General features: G+C 42.4%; 1 protein-coding gene across 5 annotated transcripts in view; it reads left to right on the forward strand.

Annotated features, from left to right (window-relative positions):
* Nucleotides 1–17,106, forward strand: part of SPNS2 (sphingolipid transporter 2) — a 126,443-nt gene that overhangs the window by 73,744 nt on the left and 35,593 nt on the right. For all 5 annotated transcript variants that reach the window (XR_006388221.1, XR_006388220.1, XM_044285205.1 and 2 more), the window contains 2 exons: nucleotides 9,473–9,624; nucleotides 12,053–12,119. Coding sequence is in view for 3 of the 5 variants with exons in the window: in XM_044285205.1 (XP_044141140.1) it covers nucleotides 9,473–9,624; nucleotides 12,053–12,119 (219 nt within the window). In the remaining 2 variants the exon portion in view is untranslated. The remainder of the gene's footprint in view (nucleotides 1–9,472; nucleotides 9,625–12,052; nucleotides 12,120–17,106) is intronic.

Below are 17,106 nucleotides of genomic sequence, written 5' to 3' on the forward strand. Positions count from 1 at the left end.
TCCATGCTGTTTGAAAACTGAAACAGGGAGTAATTTATAGTATAATGATACAGCTCAGCCAAGGAGGATAAGAGGGTCCTAAATTCATGATTTATGGTTAGCATACACATTAGACTACGGTTGGGCAAACTCAAGCAAGGAAGGTAACCCAGCACCCAGAATAAAAGTTCTTTATTTGCAACTATTAAAATCCAGAGAACACCACTGCCATCACATGAAAGCTTACTCTCCTACATGTTTCTGACACAAACGGTATAGCGGTATAGGTGGAAATACGATATGCAGTATAGCTGGAAATATAGATTGAACTTACCTTCCTTGCTTGAGGTTGCTGTGTTAGTTTAGGCTAAAAGACATTAGTGCATCCGATTCTACAAATCGCTTGTGATAAACTGTGGAGCTGGTTTTTTGTCTCTTAGTTTTGGGCAGAGCCGCTGGTATCAGTGGGACTGGACAACCAGAATGGATTAGACATGTTGAATTTCAACTTGCCCGATCCGTTGATCAGTTTGGACAACCTCATTTTAGATTGCAAGTTGTCTGATAGTAGAGGAAGAATCGACTGCTATCAGATGTTGTGACCAGGGAAAGCACTCTGTATCCATTCATATCAATTTCAACCCCATTGGTTTTCTAGAGCAAAGAGAAATCGTTACCCTCCTCTGTTACCTTAATATGCAGGGAATGGGGATATGGATAGTGGATGAAATCAGGATATAGACATTATATGAGTGATGTTATCACAGTAGCATCTGACCCTCTGTCATCATAAGTGATTAAGCTTCAGGTCTTCGTACAGGTCATCATACATTGTTCTAGATAGAGGCTATCATGGGCTGAAAAGCACACCTCTCACTCAATGCTACTCAGCCATACTACATCTGGACATCTTTCTCCATAAATCTAATTCTAGCCAGCAGTGTGCACAGTTTATTTTGAATGTAAATCTTTTAACACTCCTCCATTAAGCTCATCACAACCAGAGCCAGCTCAGAACGCATGGACGGCATCTTATCATCTCATTTCTCATTCACTGTGAATGTTCTCGGGTTTTATTTGTCTAAATGTCCCAATTTAATATCCTCAATGAGCTGAGTTTTTTTTGTGAATTACATTATCTGAAATAAGCACATTTTCTCACTGTGTTAATTTGCAGAATATACTGTGTGAGGATCACATAAATGCTCTTCCTCCAAAATGAAAACAAACTTGCTTATTGCCGGTGACAATGGAGCTCTGCTATTTCATTAGCCCAATTCCTGTGTGTACTTTATATTATTGTTTTGCTTGGTACATTATAATCATAGTGGGTATAATTAGAGAACCAAGTATTCCTGGCCCAGCCTATGCGTCTAGTGATTTTATCAACCTGTGCAATCAATTGGAATTCTAAAACTCCTATGGGCACATTGCAATTTGGTCGATAGAGTGTGATCTGTTATTAAATACCTACTACATAGTCAAAAGTATAATGAAATCCACACCACACAACCATATGTGCTTGTTGAGAATTTCAGTCCATTTATTTTAGTAATGTACAACATTACACCATTTACACTGCCTGACCCTGTCAATCAAAGTGCAGAGGCCACGGCAGTTGTAGAGAACAATACCTCATATGGAATCCAAGAGAAAAAAAATAATTGGGGTCATTTATTAAGACGCCGGTCTTAAAACCCCTTGTGCTAGCAGAGGATGCACCGAAGTTATGTAGGGGTGTCGGCCTCTACATAACTTAGGAGCATCCACCGCCTGTCTAAATCTATGCAAGCTCCCTATAGAAAATCATAAATGAGATGGGCCTGCAAGCTTGTCCCCTTCCCTGCCCATGCCACGCCCCTTTTTTTTTTAGACCTAGCGTGAGCAGGGAGCTTTTTTTTTTTATCAGATCATTTTTATTAAAGGTTTTACATACAGCCAATTATTCAGATAAACCATACATTATATGACAATAGGATATCAATACAGTAAAATCAATCATACTTTATCCAAATCAGCACGTCAATAACACTGCATCAAATAAACCTTTATTAAATCTCCCAGTCCCCCCCAACTCCCTCCCCACCTCCCCCTCTCCGTGTGGTCATCTCCCTCGACATGGACACAAATGCTCCACTTCTCTTACATCTTAACTTCCAAATCCCCTTAGGACCATTCCATTCCAAATATGCATCAATCTTTGAGACATCCCCCCAGGTCCAGCCAGCCACACCTGCCATTGCTTCTTAAATTTCTGTACAGTGCCTCTTTTAATATAGATGCCACTCTCCATGGATATCATATGATTGACCATATTTATCCACTCTGATTTAGTCGGAGAGATTGGCTGTATCCAGTGTTTTGCAATGGATTTACGTGCGAGCAGGGAATTTTTGGTGTATATCTGTCGCAGATTCGGCCACAAGTCCCCTTTTCGACCGAATCTGCAACAGATATATGCCAAAAATTGGCGTATATCTGATAATAAATGACCCCCCAATATGCCTATGTATAAAATAGGAGGCATGTGCATGAGCCCTTAGGCTACATGTAGAGCCAAAAAATGGCACTGGATAGTGGTTGTGCACCAAACTTCTGTGGGTTTGGAATACTCACTTATGCTCAGACCTAGGTCTTACTCTGCAAACGGGTACTGCACCCACTATATGTGCCCTTACCCTCCAGTTTATACAACTTGCCAATCTACCATACTCCATAGAGTCCTTTCTAATGGGTGGAGAACTTGTTTTTACTAATTTCTACTAAGACTCTGAGTTATTGTTTCTGAGCAAGCATTGCTGACTTTTTATATTCTAAGGGCTTTTTTTTACACAGGATGAGGATTGGACCAATTATTGGGATCGAACACTCCTGCGAACGCTTGTTCCAGATAATTGACCAATATAAAGGTGCTAGTGATCCATCTTTTTTATGCAGCACATTCAATCATCATTTATTGGCATCACATCTTCATGTAAACTGGCGACAAATAATAAATCTGAATGGGAACAAACAATAAGAGTAGTGATTGTTTGCCCACATATATGAGCATCAAGTATGTTATCCTGCAGACTCTCCGGAAGAAGCGACTGGGCTTCCATTTTGCCATATCTCTTTGGTTTGTGTATTTATACACATCATTTGTGAGCAAATCTATCTTATGTACTATAAGTTCGTTTTGCACTTTATTAGCATATACACTAGTCTAAAGGCTGTATTAAGCAGTTTTCAGGAGGGAAGTGTTCCATCCCATCAAATCTCTTCTTGTCAGTGGAGAGTTGTTATTACATGCAAGGATCTCCTCCACAGTATGGGGAGGAATGATCGCTAATGCCATCTGTTCTGCCCAGCAGGGTTAGAGAATCATTACAGATCAAGTCTGCCTCAGTCTTTGTATTTCTGAAGTGTTTAGTGTGGTTATAGCACCATCTAGCGGTGTTAAGTTGTAATACACTTTGTTTTTCCAGTTACAAATATTACTGCATTGTGGGTGGTGCACTGCATTGTGGGAGTGCAAAGCATTCTGGGAAAGAGAAGTCTCTAGTCTCCAGGACACAGTTCAGAGCTGTTCTATGCTTATCTCCCTCTCAAACTCCACCATTCTTGTAAAATCATATCTGGTGAGAGATCTACCTTTGTTTCAGGGACATCATGTTATGCAGAGCTGTTCAGTTAGTTGAAATTGTTACTCAGAGAGTTGTTACTACTGTTAGCTAGACATGTAATTCTATGTATAGGCAGCCATTTTACCATGTGCTTTCACTGTCAATGCAAATGTTATAGTACATTCTATACTATGCTTTATACTTATACATGCTATTTGTATTCTTGTAGTTTTACCACACTTAAGCGCAGTACAATATCTCACTCAAGCGCATCGTGCAGAGAGTACAACCTGTTGACCAATAAACAAGTTAGACTACAAAGAACAGTCCTCTTATTTGGAAGACAGAAATGGTTTATGCTGAATGTCAGACTGCACACTGTGTGAACGTGTATGAAGACAGAACACCATCTCTCATCTCCATACTGAATCATTGTTTGCTGGCAGTAGATGGTGTTTACACACCACGATCTACCTCTGGCAAACGATTTTTAAACCTGTTGAAAGATTGGGTTATCGGCATCAGTATGATCTGGCAGACTATATGCTTGTCTAATACAGGCCTAAATCTTTCAGCCTGTAAGCAAGCTGCAGGATAACATGCTATTTAAATACTCATGGCATATACTGTTTTATCTTTTATGTGCCATCCTTATGCATGCTGTATATATGTTTAGCGTAATGATTGAGTTTTGGGATCTTTCCTACAGGTCATTTAATACTGTAATCATTAGATTTATTCAAGTATATGGTGATATAATGGATTATATGGTATTTTGTCTGTCCCATCCTGTAGGGATTAATTAATAATGTAATTTTTAAAATATATTTTGTGATGTACTATTTTTTTATTTTTTTGGGCTTAGTGTGGCTTTTTGTGAATTTTGGGGTATTTTGTGGCACCACATTAGTTTCTTTAAAGGCCTCTTTACACTGCTCAAGTGAGCAGAGGATTGTCAGGAGGGAAGTGTTCCTTCCCGACAATCGCCTACTTGCAGCAATCTCCTCCTCAGTATGTGGAGGAGCAATCGCTAATACCATCTCTCGCCCCCATACAAAATGACTGTTTGCTGGCAGAGTACTATATATTTTCTTTTAAAGCCAGAGGAGCGTGCTTTCTACTCCTGTGCAAGAAAATCGTGCAGCGTGCCACACAAAAAACGTGCACTAGGTACGGTCCATCACAGGCCCTCTTCCAAAGAAGAATGGCCCCCATAAACCTTTCCCAGTCCCTCCGGGCCAGAAGACTCCTGCAAGGGACCGAAACAAAAGAGGTAACCCCCAGCCAAAGCTGGGGGTACACCCAGACAACCCTCGGCCGAGGGTACGCTGCGTCTGTTGCTCCAGTCGTCAACCTGGGCGTCACCCCAGGTGTAGCACGGAGCCTCAACTCCTGAAGGGAGAGACCAAGGGGTTTGGCAGTGGGGTGCGGAACCGAGATGGCCACACACATCCCTAGTGACAAAACAAACGTGGAAAGTGAACACACAGTGAACATAAAAAATAAATAAGTGAATGTGTGCCATTACGGCCCGGACATTCGACCAGAATTATAAAAATTCCTCATCTTTTCTGGGCCGAAGCCGAGCAAAGAGACGTGTGTGCACTCAAAATGTGAGAAAGTGAAGTGCGTGCAAATGTGCCGTCACTTAGTGGGCTCCCACCCCTAGTGAGTTCAGGCACCCCAGGGTCACTACTCCTGGGGAACTTCTGCACCTCAGGCTTTCAAACATCTCAGCCCCTGGCTTAGATCCAGCAGAGGCCTTGGTCACCTAGCAAGGGTACCTTTAGACCCAAGCCGTACACCCTAGGCTTGCTGTGTGATTCTCTGTTCTACATCCTGGCATGGCTCTGGCCACCAGGAATCTAAAAACAGATACTACACTTGATCTTAGCCGGCAGAGTGATTACCTGATGAGCAAACGTTTTGCTCATTCATCGAGTAATCGGAGGCACCTTTACACAGGCAGATTATTGCTACCAAGTGAACGCTGATGTTCTGGCAGTGTAAAGGGACCTTAAGTCTAGGTAATAAGCCCATCTTTGTTCGATTTAGTAATTTGGCCAAATCCTCCCCTGAGTGGCTATGCCAGATTACTGCAGCTCACTCCCTTTCACCAGTCAACCCCTTTAATAAAATTCAGCTCCTTAAAGGCATTTCATTGTACAATCCTGCCAATGAGAGTTCATACAATGTGTCAGTGGCAGCTCCAGGTCTAAAGCGATGACATTAAAGGGGTTATCCAAGACTAAAAAATGTACCGCATACGCCTGGGCCCCTGACACTGGATATACTTACCTGGCTCCCTGCTCCCTGCACTGCTCCTGGTCCCCGCACCGCTGCTGCTGCTTCTCCCCATGTGCAGATGAAAACATCCAGTGTCGAGGGGGAAGCAGTAATGGTAGACGGTGACAGGGACAAGCCTCCCTAGCATTGCAGGTGATGCTATGGAGGCTTGTCCCCGTCACTGCCTGCCATTGGCTGCTCACCCCCGATACCGGATGTTTTTATCCATGTGCGGGGACCAGGAGCGGCGCAGGCGGCCAGGTAAGTATATTCAGTGTGAGGGGCCCGGGCGTATGTGGTAGATTTTTTAGTCTTGGATAACCTCTTTCATGTCATCGCTTTAGACACGGAGCTGCCGCTAACACATTGTATGATAGTCTCTGACAACTCTCATTGGCAGGATTGTACAATGGTTAAACCGCAGGCTACCTAATCCTGATGTAAAGGCATTCATTCTATTTCGCTTTCCTCTGGTTCATGAAGCGTCCTAATCTTGCATTCACAGACACCTCCAGATTACTCTTTAGGCATAAAGACAAATATTGGCATGCAGTTCCACCGAGGAGTTACCTATTCTCATGCAGACTGCGTAAATAATATACTCAAAGTGCATTGCCTGAAGGACACAGGCCTACAACAAAGAAATGCTGAAGTGTTTTATCAATGTGTAATGACCTGGGTCTCCACCACAAAGGCCGACAAGCCTTCTAGAGCTGTCTGCTCCTCCTTTATTACCAGTCATCTGCTTGACTATCGGGATATTATCATTTCAGGCAATAATGGTTATTATTCTTTGTATAATGGACAGCTATGCAATTCTCCAGTATACTTTCAGTGTCAGGTCACATTTTCTTCCTGCTGGAAGTAAGCAATAAAAGTTTCTATTGAGTGATAGCAAGCAGAAATCCTAAAAACATATGGAATTGATACAGAGTTAGCAGCTCTTATGTAATCATGAAAGAATTCCCTTGTAGACTGTAAGCTCTCGCGGGCAGGGTCCTCTCCCACCCTGTACCAGGCTGTTACTGGGTTCATGCTCGTTGTACTTGTGGTGTATGTATACCCCCTCTTAGATGTACAGCCCCATCATATTAATTGCACTTCCAATTAAATAATAATAATAAATAGAGTAATTTGGTGGTTGGCTCACACTCAGGTAATTACGGGCGGGTGCTGCAAACTCACAACTTGGGTGCCCGAACCCAAAAATTGATAAACAATATGACAAAAAAGAAAGGAGTGAGCACTCACACTATCTGGACCATGGGGAATAAATAGTATTTAATAATTCATAACAACACTCAAATATAATAAAATCACATAAAATGATAGGTGGTACCAGTGGGCGCTTCTTCCAGTCACCAGACGCGTTTCGGGGCGTTCTACATTGGAGGCACTGAGGAAGGGGTGTAGAACGCCCCGAAACGCGTCTGGTGACTGGAAGAAGCGCCCACCTAATCCACTGGATTCTGAGAGAATACATTGCATGGCCATGCGATAAGGAATCCTATTAACACTCCACTAGGACATAGGAGCTGAATACAGGTTCCAACAATTGCCTACCATCCATACCAGCCAAATTCTTTGTTCCCGCGATACTGTGACGTCAGCGGCTCGAGATCTGTGACGTGAGACGCCGAAGCGGCCGGTACACTTGCTGCTCGTGGCAGGACGGCCCAGCGGAGAACAGTCTGGTAAAACCTTGGAATAAGGTAGGAACCTGAATTGGGCATATAATATCTTCAGCCCTTTGCGGACACATTGAAATAACTGTGGAGAGACTGCCTGACTGAGAGACATCTCTATGCACGTGGACACTTTAATCCGGAGCCACACGAATTTGTATTGGGACACTACATTTGCGGTCTGCGGTTTCATTGCCACCATATAATCCTAGTTGGTGGCAAGTGTGAATTGTGATTGATTATTATACAAGGTTTGCGCAACTATCACCCGCCAGTGTGATTTTATACTGGTACCACCTATCATTTTATGTGATTTTATTATATTTGAGTGTTGTTATGAATTATTAAATACTATTTATTCCCCATGGTCCAAATAATAATAATACATTTGTACATACATGGGGTCATTTATTAAGACTGGCGTTTTAATAACCCCTAGACCTGGAGGTGGACCAGCCCGAGTTATGAAGAGGCGCCGGCCTCTTCATAACTTTGGCGGATCCTCAGCCACTTCTAAATGTAAAACAGGTTCCTAGCTGTCTTACATTTAGACCATTTTCTACACCTAAAATAGGCGTAGAAAATGATCAATAAGATGGGCCTGCCATTCCGCCCACTCCACGCCCCCTTTTGCACCAGAATCTGCACCAGAAATACGCCTAATTTAGACCCGAGTATGCAATATATCTTTTTTACCGTCTAAATTTTACCGTGAAATTTACCTTTGCGTGCTTAGATGTGAAAATGGGAGGCATATGTCAGTACAGCAGAGGGCACATGCACCACTATGCAAGCTGTGCAAGTAGGTGTTGGAATAGGAGGTGTAATTTAGTCTTTAGGACAATAGTTTATTATATAAAACACTGCATCCTGACACCTGTAAGGGATGAAAAAAAATTGTAGTTTTCAAGCTGTATCACCGGCCCATACAAATGAACCAAATACAGCCTTGTGCATGAGTCCTTAGCACCCTACTAGACCACGCGATTTTCAGACCAATTATTTGGCACACTCATAGGAACACCCTTTCCAGTAATTGCCCTATATAATCAAGTAAACAGCGCTTGTTTGTTGGCTAGATGAAAAATGACCAATTATCGCAGCACATCTTCTGATTATCAATAGAACTGAATGAGGGAGTAACTACTGCAGTAGCAATAATAAGGCCTGTGCAGACTAGCGCCGATGGATGTGTTATCATCAGTCGGCGCTCGTACTGCTGAACCTCCGGCAGTGTAATAGGGCCCTAATGCTAATCAACTATTTCCATTTCTGTAGCCATTTTATATCAATCTGGATTATAACATTCAAAGATCTATTTGCCATCTCTTATTTTTTACATTTTTTTCCGTTTTACATCCTAAACCATATACTGTGGCTACATAGGAAGGACATTTATGTATGCAGCTGGTTGTACCAGGTAACGCTGACTTTGGTACACCTCATGTACTTTTTGATAACTAAGTATGAATACTTACAAATCTTCCATAATGAGTAGTTAAGTTAAATTATGTAAGTAATTTTACTGTAATTGTTCCATTTTCCGTGTTTATTGGTATGATTTCACAGAGGCCTGATACATGATGATGCTGTAATTATGCCGCGTGAACTATGCTGATCTCTGCAAGAAGCAGAGACAAAACAAAGCTGTGTAATGATTGTACCATGTTTATCGGGATTGTCTGGCTGAGGACCCCTGCCAGGCGAGATACACCCTGCTTCATCTTCTTCATTTTTATATGTATTCCCATTACATGTCTCCTTACCAGTTACTGTGGCAACCAAAGAAAATTGCTTATGCATTAACTCTTTCAAAGCAAACTGAACGTGTTCCTTGTCATAACGCTTATTGTTTATAATAATAATAATTATTATTATAATGTATCATAATTTATGCTCGAATGTCTTCTTTTTCAGTATTTCTGGCTGCTTGTGCTCTCCAGGGGGCTTGTAGGCATTGGAGAGGCTAGCTATTCAACCATCGCTCCCACCATCATCGGAGATCTGTTTACCAAGAACACCCGCACGCTTATGCTGTCAGTCTTCTACTTTGCTATCCCTCTAGGAAGGTAATCGCTGTTACATGGAATATACTGTACTGCACATGAAGAGCGTTCACAAGAGACTATCCTCAGTCAGCCCGACCGACCGGTGGAACTATTTATAGTCATGACACTCAGGGCGAAACCGCCTTCCTTACGGAGCATGCAGTGTACATGTGTCAGTGCCTTTTGGTTTTGTCTTTACACATTAACCCATTCTTCTCATTTATCAAACAACAAAGTATGTCAAAGAAGTATGAGATTGAAAGAAAAACTAGTAGGAGGCAATTTTTCTCTAAATTCCATACATTTGCTGTCTCTTTTTTTTAAATATTTTTTTCACGCAGTGAGCAAATTTATTGTGCAAATATAATACAAACATGAAGGTTTTAAAGTAAATCATCAGTTTCCATTATGGTCTGGTAACTGGGACTTGGGAGAAGTCTGCAAGCTCATGCTTCTACCCCACCCCCTCTCCAGGGTCTGTGGAGCTCTACTTGGGGGGGCATCTCTCCAGCTTTGCTTTAGTCATTTCTGCATGTCAGAAACTCTGTAGACCATTGAAGGCAGTGGGCCCATACTTAACATGTGATCTGCGTGGGTCACAGCTCACTGACATATCAGGAGGCAGTGCTTAAGGTATTGCAGCCAGAAGGGACCTACAGAATCATCATGTCAGATCCACTGAATGGGTCTTCTATTGAAGACAACCCCTGTTCATTTGTCCTACTAGGGCATACGGACATCATAGATTGGGGTCCCCACTCTCAGAGTGCAAGAGTAATTCTCTGAGACTGCTACATGGGAAATGCCTAGAAGCTGCAGCTTTCCCTCACAAAATCAGCAGATCACTGTGGACATTAGCTAATTTGAAAGTGGCCAGCATTCGTCTTATTCATAATTTCTTTTTGTAAAAGGCTCCATATGGGGTAAAGATAATCGAAAACTAAATTCTACTTTCCTTACCAATCCCCAAGTGCGCCCATTCCAATGCCTCCAGTCCCCCACTGGTCTGTACTTTCTAGTCCCTCTGGACATGCAGGAAATGACCACTTGCTGATGCAGGTCATCGCTGCAGGCAATGATTTGCTGAGCAGTCATTTCCTGTGTGTCAAGAGAGACCAGGAAGTGGAGACCAGTGGGAGAATTGGAGGCATTGGAATGGACGATTTATAAGGTTGACATATTTTATTATTTTACACCACTTTGAACCTTTTTTCTTTTATCTGAAACATAACTTGAAGTACCCCTCCAATAGCTTCCTTTTGCACTAGAAGGAACCAGACTGGGTGGCAGCTAGGTTCCTGTTGGCTGTTTCCTATAGTAAAGTGGTATTTCCTCTCACATAAAGCAGTACATTAGTAATCTACCACGAATCATTGTAAACAACTACGGATTAGCCGTACGCATTTCAACCCCTTATTTTCCATCTCATTAAACTGTAGATGCATAATGTTAGCGTGTATATTGTTGGCACTTGGAAGAATGGACATTACTATTAAAGGGTTTCTACCACTTGCATATCACATATTTGGTGATCAGACACTAGCGATCCGCTAGTGTCTGATGTAGCTTACAAGCTAATTATTAGCTTAATCCGTTCGGCCCATACCTCAAAAAAAGCACTTATATCTTTATGCAAATGAGCCTCTAGGTGCTATGCAGGCGTTTTTCCAGCACCTAGAGGCTCCGTCTACCTTGCAGTTTGCCGCCCATCGCCTCGCTCCAGCACGCCCATCTCTTACCGTATTCGATCCTCCCCCTGCTTCAGCCTTCAGAAATCCCGCGCCTGCGCCGTTCGTCGCGGCATTCGGAGGCATTCGGCGCAGGCGCAGTCAATGTCTGACCGCTCCGTGCTCAGACATTTCCACTGCGCCTGCGCCGATGTCATCGGCGCAGGCGCAGTGGAAATGTCTGAGCACGGAGCGGTCAGACATTGACTGCGCCTGCGCCGAATGCCGCGACGAACGGCGCAGGCGCGAGATTTCGGAAGGCAGAAGCAGGGGGAGGATCGAATAGAGTTGAAGATGGGCGTGCTGGAGCGAGGCGCTGGGCGGCAAACTGCAAGGTAGACGGAGCCTCTAGGTGCTGGAAAAACGCCTGCATAGCACCTAGAGGCTCATTTGCATAAAGATATAAGTGGATTAAGGTAATAATTAGCTTGTAAGCTACATCAGACACTAGCGGATCGCTAGTGTCTGATCACCAAATATGTGATATGCAAGTGGTAGAAACCCTTTAACCAATACATCAAAGACTTTTTTGAATATGGGTCAAAAATACTTAAAGTGGATAAATCTGCTCCATATAGTCATTTGCTAATCAATCTGTATCTCTGTCAGTGTTTGGGGAGCAGATTTCTTGATGGTATAACAGTATGGTTTGTTTGCATCTCCTAAACCTTGTATAGAAATGTTGTCATTTTTCTATTTAACCTCTTTTTCCTTATCCACAGTGGCCTAGGATATATCACCGGTTCAAGTGTCAAGCAGGTGGCAGGGGACTGGCGCTGGGCATTGCGGGTATAGTATTTATTTTAGTTTCTTCTAATGAAATATATTCATGATGAAAGAATAAGTCAACATACATATACCAGCTATAACAATGGTAGACTACAAGACATAACTGCCCTAGCATTAGTGTGAGAGGACTACAATAGGTAGAAGGAAGGAGTGGTAAATCTTAGAACTTAAAGGGGTTTGCCCATCTGGGAAATTGATGGCATATCACTAGTCACCTTCAGTGTCAAGTGTGAGTCCCATGTCTGGGACCTGCTCTTATCTCCAGCAGCTGTGCATGCATGGCCACCCTCTGTTCACCGCTATGGGAGTTCTGAAAATAGCAGAGCGATGGCTCAGCTATTTCTTGCAGTCCCATAGTGGTGATTGGACAGGTGGGCGCATTGTCCGGTGCACTCGCCATTCATGGCTATGGGACTTCCAGAAATAGCTGAGTGAGCTATGAATGGAGAGTATGTTGCACCTGTACCGCATGCTCTCCTTCACTGACATCAATGTCCCAGATGGGCTAACGCCATTAAGGCCTCCATATAAATTAGAGCAAAGTCAATGGAACCAGCATGGTGACTTCCCAACTGTCCCCTGATAGATGATGATGTTTTGGGCATGTTGAACTTCATACAGGATCCTTCTTTCTTTAAGAAAATAAGCCACGGCCAGAGGTGTTTGATAGCTTTACACTCATCTGCTTTTTGACAGCACATGCAACCTTCACTGAACCAAGCTGCATGTGTATGCAGGGATGGAAGGTATTGCTGTTAGACGATGGCCATTGAAGGTGTACGGGCACCTTGAGTTCAGCCTATTTCTATGTATTCCTTTATATTTTCCTCTACTATTGGTTGCCTTAGTTTGAAGTATGTGTTTGTCTACTAAACTACTTCTAGATACCTCCCAAAGTCCTGTACAATTACATCTCTTACTGCAAATACAGAATAATCTGAAAAGTCTTATGTCTCTTCTAAGTCTTATATGTAGAGCAACATTTTTGTGAGAATTTATTTCCCATAAATTTTTTTCAATGGTTTCCAAGGTTTTCATATCCCTGATAGCAAATATTATGCACGCAGTAATTTCTATGGAGGCTTTTACTGAATAGTAGAACAGATGTACATACCACATGGTAAGGGCAGAGAGATTCCCTAGACAGAAATAATATAAATTTGTAAGCAATTAAAAAATTCATTATAAAAAAAAAATCTTATTTGCCTTGCGGGTTCAGACCAAACATAATATGTGTTTCTGTTTGGAGGGGCCATGCAGGATGATTGATAAAATATTATACAATGGGCAGTTCATTGCATTTAAAGAGTCAAATTCAGATCTAAAAATTGTAAATGACAATACTAAAGAATCCATGTAAGTCACTGCTATGTCTGACCGACAGCATAACTACACTGTACTCATCCACACAAAAGTTGGAGTCCGGACCATCATTCGTTACTTGCCCACTATAAGCGTGCGTGTATGAACTAGTCGAACCGACACCCAACTTCTATCTAATGTGTATGGCAGCCTTAAAGGGGTTGTCTCATCACAGACAATGGGGGCATATCGCTAGGATATGCCCCCATTGTCTGATAGGTGCAGGTCCCAGCGGGAATGGAGCCCTGCAAAGTGGTGGCTGGAGGACTTCGGTCTGGCCACCACCAAGTGCGCTCCCCATAAAAGTGAAAGAAAGCGTACCGCACATGACCAGCAACCGCTCCCATTCACTTATATTGGCCTGATGGAAATTTTCGGTAGCCCCATAGAAAATGAATGTAGGGCGGCTGCGCATGCACAGTGCTTCCTCCAATACTTTCAGGGCTCCGTTCTCGATATGCCCCCATTGTCTGATAGATCCCACAGCCGGGACCCGCACCTATTAGACAATAGGGGCATATTGTTTGTGATGAGACAACCCCTTTAAGGCTCTGTTCACACTGTCAGGGTTTTCATTGTAGCATAGCCTGCAGTGGTATTCTTGGTATCAGAAATACTTGAACCCCTATGGAAATCTGATGAACCACATTATAAGTCTACAGGATCCATTTGAAAACGATCTATCATAGATGTCATGTATGTACAGAAGTCATGATGTTAGTGTGAACAAAGCCAGATATATTCATCTTGTTGTTTTAGTGCAGTTGCCTATTTAAAACAAAAGTTCCTGAAATACTTGTATAGAGAAGAGTTGTGATCATTTAAAGAGCCTCTGTCAGCATGATCAACCCTATTAAACCAGGCATATTTTCTGGTAGGGTTGATCATGCTGATTACAATTATACCTTATTTATCTTTGTAGGTTGCAGCATTCCTGAGATATAAGTATTTTTATCTTTATGCAGATCAGTCAATTGGAAAAGGGGCCGGTGTAGCACTTGGAGCACCACTACTGCTATGCCCCTAGTACCAAGTACATGCCCCCCTCCCCTAATAGCCCTCTCCCTGGCTGTAGCACTGTCCAATCGCAGCAGAGAACATCACAGCCAGGGGGGAAAAAACTCTCCTTCTCCCTGGCTGTGATGCTCTTTGCTGTGATTGGACAGTGCTACAGCCAGGGAGAAGGAAAACCCCATTGAGAAACAGGGCAGTCTCCTCCTCCCTGTTCTGATGCAAAAATTAGCATACAGGGCGGGAGAATTTAACGGGGGCCATAGCAGGCAAACAGAGCGGCTCTCAGAAAAAATAGTAAGCGCTATTAGATCCCCGCTGTATGCCCTACATATCCTGATACTTCGTTTATAAAGTCTGGACCCATGAAAGGCCCTCTTTAATGCTGGATCACCAAAGATTATTACTGAGTCACAGAGCAGACACAAGAAGACAGGTCTTTTAGCCCTGTCAATCAAAGGGGGGTTGTATGAGTTATAGGGGTGTAGCTGTAGTGGTGCTTGAAGAGAAACAGCCCAGCTCTTGGTGCTCCAACTGGCTCATTTGCATAAAGATAAACAATTCATATCTCCAGAACTTTGCAACCTACAAAGATAAATAAGGTTTTAATCAGCTTGATCAACCCTACCAGACAATATGATTGGTTTAATAGGGTTGATCACATTGTCAGAGGCTCTTTAATGTAAGACCAAGTCAGTCAGCCTGAAATACAGACAGACTGTGCTTAACAAGAATACTATTCCAAGCATCACATATTAATGAATTCTCCTGATCCTAATCAGTAGCAGCCACTCTAGTGGTCCTCCTTCCCCACTCTACACCACTTTTGGCTGTCTAAGATTATAACAAAGACTCTTTCCTGTTTTCAGGGAAAAATAAACAATAAAACTGGTTTCCAGAGCTTTAGCGCTGACCCCATATACTTCACATTTCCTTTTTCTTCATCCAAGTGCAAGCATTGCTTGTCTGATCATAAATCTTTTAAGGCTTAAAACGGGAAGCATTGCTTTTTCACCTTTGACTCTCTTTCTCTAGAACAGATCCAGTGAGCGACTAGGGAGTTCTAGTTATAGTAAAGTTATATTTCTGTCCTTACGGAACGGTCAAAAATAGGGAACATTTGTTTTCAGGTTCTTATTGTTTTATGGATTGGTGACTTTTCCCAGAACTTATACAGTGTATTTTTTAGGAAAAGGTGTGGTGCTTGTATATTTCCTATTGAATTAAACAATAGCGTACAAAAAGAAGCAAAAATGATGGTTATACATATGTTGCTCTAGAATAGTAAGTATGGAACTACAAATTCAAACTTCTTTAAGTTAGAGAACTTGCTAAAAGGTAATAAACTGTGGACCATAACCTGAGAACTAAGTTTTTAGTCCTTCCCTCTGCCTGTCTAATAGAAGGTCACAAATTAGTGTATGTATCCTTGAGGCTACAAACCTAAAGCCTGGGTGCTCAGAGGAACATGTTGGGAGGTATCATCAATGAGGCTCATTAGGATTAAACAGATGCGAGTACTCAAGGTTTACTAAACACATACTTAATACTGTGATGACAGCCTGCTAGCATTCCTTGTCTCTTATTTAATATCACATCTCTTCTTTTTATGAAAACACTTTTTTAATCTGATCACAGTTACTGTTAAACATATCTGTTATGCATAGTAACATAGTATTACATAGTAACATAGTTTATAAGGCCGAAAAAAAAGACATTTGTCCATCCAGTTCGGCCTGTCATCCTGCAAGTTGATCCAGAGGAAGGCAAAAAAAAAACTGTGAAGTAGAAGCCAATTTTCCTCACTTTCGGGGAAAAAACTCCTTCCCGACTCCAATCATGCAATCAGAATAACTCCCTGGATCAACGACCCCTCTCTAGTAGCTATGGCCTGTAATATTATTACACTCCAGAAATACATCCAGGCCCCTCTTGAATTCCTTTATTGTACTCACCATCACCACCTCCTCAGGCAGAGAGTTCCATAGTCTCACTGCTCTTACCGTAAAGAATCCTCTTCTATGTTTGTGTACAAACCTTCTTTCCTCCAGACGCAGAGGATGTCGCCTCATCACAGTCACAGTCCTGGGGATAAATAGATGATGGGAGAGATCTCTGTACTGACCCCTGATACATTTATACATAGTTATTAGATCTCCCCTCAGTTGTCTTTTTTCTAAAGTGAATAACCCTAATTTTGACAATCTTTCTGGGTACTGTAGTGCACCCATACCAGTTATTACTTTAGTTGTCATGCTCGGAACCCTCTCCAGCTCTGCTATGTCTGCCTTGTTCACAGGAGCCCAGAACTGTACGCAGTACTCCATGTGTGGTCTGACTAGTGATTTGTATAGTGGCAGGACTATCTTTCTCGTCATGGGCATCTAGGCCCCTTTTGATGCAACCCATTATTTTGGCCTTGGCAGCAGCTACCTGACACAGTTTTTTTCAGCTTAGTTTGCTGTTCACCAATATTCCTAGGTCTTTTCCATGTCAGTGTTACCCAGTGTTTTACCATTTAGTATGTACTGGTGACTTGCATTATTCCTTCCCATGTGCATAACCTTACATATGTCAGTGTTAAACCTCGTCTGCCACTTATCTGTCCAAGCAT

Source organism: Bufo gargarizans, chromosome 3, assembly GCF_014858855.1.
Source record: "Bufo gargarizans isolate SCDJY-AF-19 chromosome 3, ASM1485885v1, whole genome shotgun sequence".
NCBI classification, from domain to species: Eukaryota; Metazoa; Chordata; class Amphibia; order Anura; family Bufonidae; genus Bufo; species Bufo gargarizans.